Here is an 8456-nt window from a genome sequence, read left to right on the forward strand (position 1 = left end):
CGAAGCATACGATAATTAGTGCGAAATATAATTTAAAGTTGCGAATGATGTGCAATTGAAATACCCCTGGTTGTAATCGGGGGAAAAGCTAGACAAAGACTCCAAGTATAAGACGAAAGTATAGACACTCATCCCAATCAGCAAAGGCAAGCCAAAAAAACGCCGAGGCGAACCAGGAGAGACACGAGGTCACAAAAAAACAACACAGGCTTAACGAATGTAAATAAAGAAAGGCATAGACATCATCTCAGCAAGAAAAGGTAAGACAAAACCATGTACAGCGCTAGCCAATATGTACCTCGAAACAATCTATGCAGAAGTCCATCCTCGGAGAGGCAAAACAAATCCACCCAAGGAAACAAAAAACACCCCAAAGTTCAGAGTTTAATCCGACTCATCCGTTGACATGGCGCTAGCGTAGAGTTTGCTAAAGTGAGATTTGGGGTCCTTGAGAAGCGTCCAAGGCTCACCGTTCTCAATAATCTGGCCCGCATCCAAGACAATAATGCGATCGAAGTCCAGGATCGTATCGAGCTTATGCGCAACAGCAACAATCGTGTGATTACAGAATTTCTCCCGAATCACACGCTGCATGATTCCATCCGTCTTGGTATCGATGCTGTTTCAAATCCGTTAGTCATAATGCAGCAAGGGGGTGTTTATGGGAAGTGGAGAATAGTTTGGATCGCCAAGGTCAATGCGCGCTCGGATACCGGCTGCGATCATGCAGGGGATATGTGGGGGTAGAAAAGGAGTAAATGAAAGGGGGTGAGTGGCTTACTTGCTAGTAGCTTCGTCGAGGACCAGGATGTTGCCCGGACGAAGAAGTGCGCGAGCAAGGCAGAAGAGCTGTTTTTGGCCGTGCGAGAGGTGGATCTCGTCGATGTCTGTGTCCAGGTTGCCCTTTTCTTGGATTATTGAGAGGAGTTGGACGCTCTTGAGGGCCGCTAGGATGTCTCGGTCGGTGCGCGTGCCGATTGGGTCGGCGTTCAGGCGCACACTACCCTTGAATAGGAGGGAGTCTTGAGAGACACCGTTGATCCGTGACCGGATCTCTCGTCGCGGAAGTCGGGTGATGTCGACTCCGTCCACTGTTATCGTGCCGCTGGTTAATTCCATCATGCGGAAGAGGCTCATTATCATGGAGGTTTTGCCACTGGGGGGTTTTGTTAGACTAGGTTCAATGGAATTTGAAGATTGAATTGTTTCTTACCTGCCAGTTCGTCCGCAGATGCCAACCTTCTCGCCTGCTTGGACGGTGAGCGAGACGTTACTGAGAACTGGCTCAGTGGGTCTGTAGGCTGCAGAGACGGAGTTGAAATTGATTGCACCCTTTGAAGGCCAATTGGGAGGCACATCTTGGTCTTCGCCTGGCTTGTCTTCAGACTCAACAGTGTTGGTGAAGTCCTTGATGCGCTGGATGGAACCGATGTGAGTTTCCAAATTAGTCCAGAAGGTAACGAGCATCTTGATGCTTTGGCTGAACTGGATGACGTTCAGCAAAGCAACACCAACATAGCCTGCACTCATGTTTGATCCACGTAGCGCGACAACCAGAACAATCAGTAGAACGGCGATACTCGCGACAACCATGTCTAGTGACAGAGTGAGCCAGCGCTGAATAGCGAACATGAAGTAGAATGGGCGTTGGGAGTGGTCGAGGAGTTCGATGTTCTTCTTTTCCATAGCGTGTTGCCATCCGAATGCACGCAGAGTGACAAGTCCTTGGAGACAGTCGGTGAAATGCGAGTAGAGCGGAGCCTTGGCCTCAAGGTCCAGATAACGAAGCTGGCGCGAAGTGCGCAGATACACCTTCTGGATCAAGAAAAGGATACCAAGGACGAAGGGGAAGGAAATAGCAGCGTACTTCGAGGAGACTCCAATAAGCGCCATCTGCGCGATACAGAGGAAGAAAGTCACGACAGTGTTGATGGCGGCGATGGGAAGCTCCATATCAATGAGCATCAGATCTTGACTGAATCTGTTGAGGATAGCGCCGCTGTCGGTAGTGGAGAAGAAGAACATTGGGGCGCTGAGGACAGTCGTCAACAGTCTGCGATGGAAGGTCTCGCCGGACTTTGGAACCATCGTAATGATCATCTGGCAACTGCCGACGACGAGAGAGAGCATGGCAACGGCGCCAAGCATCACGTAGATACCAAGGTAGTGACCGATTTGCTGCTTGGGGTGCGCGGTGTCGGACTGGGCCCACCATTTCACCCAGATACTGGGGAAGGAGATACAGAAGACGAAACCGGCCATTGCGACCATGAAGACAATTGCTGGGAGCCATCCGATAGCGTTGATATAATAAGTGTAGATTCCGAGATCGCCACCGGAGTCATGGTGCTCTGGCTCCTCAATCACCACCTCTTTCTCCTTTTGGACAGTGTCGATGCTGCTGTAACTGGTTGAATTGGAGAATCGCTTGGGCTTGTATACCCAATCGGGCGAGCTGAGTCCAAAGCTTGAGACATATCCACCAGTCTTGTTCAAAGAAGCAAAGGTTCCTTGCTCAGAAATTCGTCCGTCTGTTTCCAAGACCACGATTTGATCAGAGTAAGGAAGGCGTTTGACAGAAGATGAGGCAACAATGACAGTAGTTTCAATTTCTCGCAAAAGACCCATGTGTCCAAAGAGGCTGTGGAAGATATGGTTCTCTGTGGTAGCATCCAGACCACTCAGGGCATCGTCGAGAATAATAATCTTTCGGCGAGCGTAGACGGCGCGGGCGAGCGCGATACGTTGGCTTTGACCTCCACTGAGGGCAACGCCCTTGCTTCCGATAACAGCGGCGTCACCTCGAGGGAACTGTGCAAGATCTTCTTCCAGAGCGCAGGCCTGAATCACAGAGGCATACCATTTGGCATCATAGTCACACATAGCGACGATGCTGTCCTTAATGGTTCCGTTCATGTGCCACGGAGTTTGATCGCAGTAGGCAACGCTAGGAGATGCGAGTTCAACTTTGCCATCGGCGCAGGGGAGTTCTCCAAGAAGAGCCTTGAGCAAGGTAGATTTTCCACACCCGGAGGGTCCAATGATAACGGTAAAACTGCCACTGGGAATGGTCATGTTGATATCCTTGAGAATCGGGTCTTTGTTGGCTTCCCACCCAAAGCTGCCGCTTTGGACAACAATAGGGTTTGCAGAGGAAGCACTCATGCGCTTGAAGGAATCGACAGAGCCAGACATATTGGAAGATATGTCGATATCGGTAGCCTTAGAAAGGAGACGCTTTTCACTTAGATTATCGGGGAAGATAGTCTGAGCGGGGCTGCGTCGGCGATCGGCATGGTCTTCTTTGTCCAAGAACTGCTGAATACGCTGGAAAGATCCAACTGCACCAGCAAAGGACATCAAAGCCATAACCAAAGTCAAGAGTGGGTCCGCGAGAAGCGAGAACAGCGACAAAGACGTGTAGACTCGAGAAACATTCAAGGGCTGACTGGAAATTCCAGCGTATACACCGAAAGTAAAGATGGGAGCAAAGATTCGAGTGAGCCAGCCGAAAGCCATGTTGTACACGAGCAAGGTACGGAATTTCTTCGAGATATCCAGCTCGCTGAGTCGAAGACCATGCACAAACGTCATAAACGAGTCCTGCAAGCCAAGCATCTTGACGCCCTTGATCGAACCCAGCATTCCGGAGGTAGACGAAATGCGCTTCTCGATAGCCTCTAGCCACTTGGCTTGGCGGGCGACCACGAAGGACATGCCTATCAACGATCCGACCAAAGCGAACAGTGCCACGCACACGGGCACGATGCAGGAGATCCCGAGCTGTCGCTCGAGCAAGTAAATGGCCAAGGCGATTTCAACCGAGTTTGCCCAAATCTCGTGCATGGTCTGCCATCCTTGTGTGATGCGCTCCACGTCTGCGCTCATGAGAGTGAGAGAGTTGGCCGGATCATTGTCACTAAGAGTGAGGCAGCTGGCCTTCTTGTAAAGCATGGTAATGAGCACGCCCCGAACCATGGTGATTCCGCGGTAGGTTAGGTGCTGGTACTGGCCCATGGAGATTGCGAGTCCAGTATAGACCATGATGTATGCGCCGATGAGACCATATCCGATGTTATTGCTGGAGGCATTCACGGGTGAATTGAAGAAAGACAAAGATCTTTCTAGAAGCAGCGGTTGGCAAAAGTTGAATGCTACCACACAGGCTCTAGCGGGCACACCTGCGAGCAGAGGCCATTTGACGGCCTTGATCGATTCCCATTGCAGGGTGTTCGGGGATTTGGTAGTGACTGACCATGTTAGCAAGTTGGGACGCTGGTGTAGTTTTGAAGGATCTTTACCTTTGCTCCATTTCTCTTCGAATCGAGATAGCAGGCGCTCAGAACTGAGTTCCTTATCCAAAACATACAGGTCATCAACACGGAGCGCGCTATTGAACCCAATCTTGAATAGTGGATTCAGCCACCAGAATACCGCGCGGTTATAGAAACCCGCCGTCGCTTCCGGAGGATACCCGGCATATTCCGATTTGAGGATATGTCTCTTTTCCACAGCCTCAATTACAAATAGGAAGAATTTGACGCCCACTGCAATAGTCGTAACAATAGCAATAATATCGTTGAACGCGTCTTCGCTTCGCAGCCATAGTGTCCTGGACCGCGCAATATCGAAAAGGAGGCTGCAGAAGAGATACGTGTTTAAAAGGAAGGACGGTTTCACAGAGCGCATGTGCTCTGCATATGAAAGCAGACCGAGAGCAAGTACGCCGATCGTCAGAAGTGCATTTGCTGGAACTGACGTCTTGGTACTGTCGGCGGCCGGAAGAGCCCATAAGGCTAGCTGGGCAATTTGAAGTCCTAGTAATACAAACCAAGCCACCTGTTCGGAACAAAGATGACAAGCATTAGATAACAAATACTTCAAACTTGAGGCATGCATCAATTGACGGGAGTGGGGCATCTCATGCGAGGCAAGAAACAATATCAACTTACAAGTTTGATCAGAAGCAGCAATGATCCAACGACTTTGTTCCGTTTTTGTGAGAGTTGCCATAACCGTACAGGAATAGCAATTAGCATTAATAAGATAGGTAAAATTTCCAGAATAGTTTCTTCGAACAAAAGAGAAAAATCAAATCCCCCGCGACACGACCCAGCATCAATACGTAATGTATTGTCCAGGTCGCGGCACGAAGGCATTGAAGAGCGAGTGGATGTCATATCTACTCTTGAACCACCTGACGACAAAAGATGATTGAAGAGAAGAAAGACGCAAAAGAAAACGAGCGACGCGAATTATAATTCAAAAGAGTGTATGGTATGAAGAGACTTGCATGAGGGAACCATGCGGCTTTTGGCCTAGATCGGATACATCTCATTAGTGACATTAGAATTCTCGCATTAATAGTGCATTTCCATATTAAGAGATACATAGGGCTAAACGAGGTCCCTATCCCTATTTGCAGGAGCATACTACATCTAGGGGAACTGATACCTCGAGGTCACCCTTCTCAATCTCCTACTGGTTCGCTGCAGTTAAGTGGACATGGGATACAACACTTGATGCAATTCACCTTACAATGCCACGCTGAAAATGCTCTGTGAGCTCATCTAGACCTCGATAATAAGCCATTCATTGTATGATGACCCTCGTGTACATCCTATAGGGGAATTTTTATTTTATTTTCTCTTTTTAATGGTTTTTTTTTTTCACCAAAGAGATTAGGAGTGACTTCATGGCTCCACATTAACTCCATCGAGCTGTGGTTATCTTCATTTAAAGTCTCAATTTTGATTGTAAAGTTGCCCCTTAAGGATGTGGGGGATGCACTAGATCTGTTTGCCCCTGGAGTCAGCAAATCTAATTAATCTAATAGGAGTGCGGGTACATAAACCAAGAGCAACACGAGGGAGTCTTGATACCTTGCAGGAAGAAAATATTATATGCCTGAATCTAACCAATGGCGATTCTGACACTTGTGTCGGTCAAATCCCGTGTCTCTAACTCCATAGAAACTAGGGTAAAATGTTTAGTTATAATATTGTAGTTTCCATGCGAGGGCTAACCTTGGATTAGCCGCTCGTACTCCGTGTGATGGGAGATCGTCCGGTTTGGGGCGATCCGGCCTGAGACATTGACCTAGTACGGAGTAGGTACAATGTTGTTTTATTTTTATTTTTGCCTTCGTCTTTTGATATTTCTTTTTTGATTTTTTTAGCTTCGAATGTAGGAGGTTTATGTCACAGTTTTCCTGACCGCATGGCATTGTCCTAGAAGCTGAACTAAAAGTGACATTATTTTTAGTCTAGTTACACGGTGAAGTATACTTCATACTTTCGGGTGTATCATGTCCATTGAGAAAACAAGAAAGGGGAAAATAAAATCAAGTATATACAAAATAGTAGTATACAGAAATCGCTCATTTTGCGTCACGTTTGAAATTCTCAATGGTCCAATCTCCCATCTCCATCCACTCCACATCGTCAACTCCACCTGTCATGGTCAAATTTTGCTTCTGCTCGGTGGTAGTGGCAACATTTAATCGAGGCTCCGGATCCAATCGTTCAGTTTTACTATACCGATGTACTTCTTACTTAGTTAGTCTATTTAAACGGCTGATGGCGGTCTCATTACAAGGTTCCAATTGGGCCCGACCGATGTGAAATCCTGCATATTCCAAGACGTGGTGCTGGCCCGTGGTGGATGCTGACCCAATGTGCATGAGGCGGGATCTGTACCTACAGCGATGCCTGACAACCCTGGGTCGAGGTCCTTAGGGTGGAGCTAAGAGCCGTGGTAACCCTGTTGATGTCTTAGAAGAACATGGTTGATGGGTGGCGAATTCCGATCTTTGCATAAAACCCACATCCACATTTATCTCAATTACCTACATACAGTGTGTGCAGTTAATCAAATTCCATTCTAGTGCGGGGAAATGCGATGTAAGTCGGATTCAAGTGACGTTGAAGCTATGTCAATTTTAGGACTCTAGGGCTCCGGAGATGTAGGTTGTAGAAAGTGCAGGTAAAAATTTTCAAAAGGTGACCTGTCAACGAGGTGGACCACAAACATATTTTAGCCTGTCAGCTTCGACTTTCTATACCTGTTTAGGGCACATTCTAGTCGTCAGAATCGACGCTAGACAGTCGCGGCCGCTATCTTAGTGTCCACAAACTGTCCATTAGTGGCTCTTAGTGTTCGCGAACTAAGCCTCCCGAGTGGCTACGAACCGCTCCGCGCCCCAAGCCAAGCCTGTCGATCAATCCCGATTCAGCACTAGTATCGGGTCATTTCCTTGGTGTCGTCAGTGGATCCTGGAAAAAAAAAAAGGAAGAGCTGTAGAAAGTAATCTTGTTACTACTACAGTAGGCGAGAGGTATGTTCCTCCGGGAATGTGGAACTCGTGGCCTCGCTAGTCCTCGTTACTAGTTTGATATATATATTTCCGGTTAGATCGCTGATGCGTTAGTGTGTTAGTCGTCCTACTGTGGAGACGACAAATGTACGGTCCAGATCAAGTTTATGTGCTTACGGAGTACGCGAGAGCGATTGCGATTCCACGCGTGCACACTAAATATATCGTAGAAAAACTAAGATAAAAAAAGTACGACAAAAATGTAATACATTCTAATGTGTTACACTGCAGACATGGGTACTTAGGTGTTAGGTGGAGATTCTATGTTTTTGAATCTCCATTTTTGTTACTATTGAATCTCAGTAGCTATAACATTGATGTTCTACGACAAAATAGATTAATGCCAAGTCGACAGGTCGCGGGATTCGGTTACGCCCGCATCCCTTGAGGAGAGGACCCTTGCAGAAGCCATAAGCTAGCATCCATTGTTAGTGGCGTGCTGGCTTGTCCTGTTCACTACTATTTTCTGTATCATAACTCTACTGAAGTACTCCGTACATTCTACGCTAATACCTTTGAAGATATCATGCGAAAGGATTCAATACCCGGTCTGCTTCGACCCAATGACATCCCCGCTTAGCCGAAGTTTTGCCTGTTGATGGTCATTCGTGCCCTTCAGTGTTTAATTTCCGCAACCGCATATAGCGAGATCCGAAGTATGAAGGGATCAAAATCTGATCTCGGAGGCTGTCCCCGCAATCAAGTTTTTTCCCTTCTCAGAAACTTTCCCCGGGGTTCCCGTTTCTAAGACACGATCGGGCGAGAAAGGAGAATACATATTATTAACTTTTGATCACGATCAGTGGGTCGACACCACTCATATTTTCACAACATGCGGTAGTGCCTGAATTGCGCGGTAAATCATCCCTGGTTGAGTTAGTAGGACAATCCTTGCTGCAACGATGCATCTCTGAGCCATGCGGTGGTATCCGAGTTCCAGGAGAGCTTTTCAGTAGGTAATCCGGGGATGTTGCCATGTGTGCATCAGTCGGTGTAACTTCGCTTGACCTCACGAGCCTCTGGAGCCTCGTATACATGCACTGCCGATGCAGCGGAGCAGTCAGACCGTGCTTCCGTGTAA

General features: G+C 47.6%; 2 protein-coding genes across 2 annotated transcripts; both read right to left on the reverse strand.

Annotated features, from left to right (window-relative positions):
- Window positions 1–384: 384 nt before the first annotated feature.
- Window positions 385–5180, reverse strand: abcB (uncharacterized protein; the record flags this gene model as incomplete). Its single annotated transcript, XM_057243267.1, has 4 exons — window positions 385–619; window positions 782–1156; window positions 1214–4839; window positions 4953–5180. The coding sequence occupies 4 exons, from the start codon at window positions 5178–5180 to the stop codon at window positions 385–387; spliced, it is 4464 nt and encodes a 1487-aa protein (XP_057094805.1).
- Window positions 5181–6379: 1199 nt separating this feature from the next.
- Window positions 6380–6682, reverse strand: N7529_007741 (uncharacterized protein; the record flags this gene model as incomplete). Its single annotated transcript, XM_057243268.1, has 2 exons — window positions 6380–6533; window positions 6555–6682. 2 exons carry the CDS (start codon window positions 6680–6682, stop codon window positions 6380–6382), a joined length of 282 nt encoding a protein of 93 aa, XP_057094806.1.
- Window positions 6683–8456: the final 1774 nt, after the last annotated feature.

Source organism: Penicillium soppii, assembly GCF_028829465.1.
Source record: "Penicillium soppii strain IBT 18220 chromosome Unknown utg000006l, whole genome shotgun sequence".
NCBI classification, from domain to species: domain Eukaryota; kingdom Fungi; phylum Ascomycota; class Eurotiomycetes; order Eurotiales; family Aspergillaceae; genus Penicillium; species Penicillium soppii.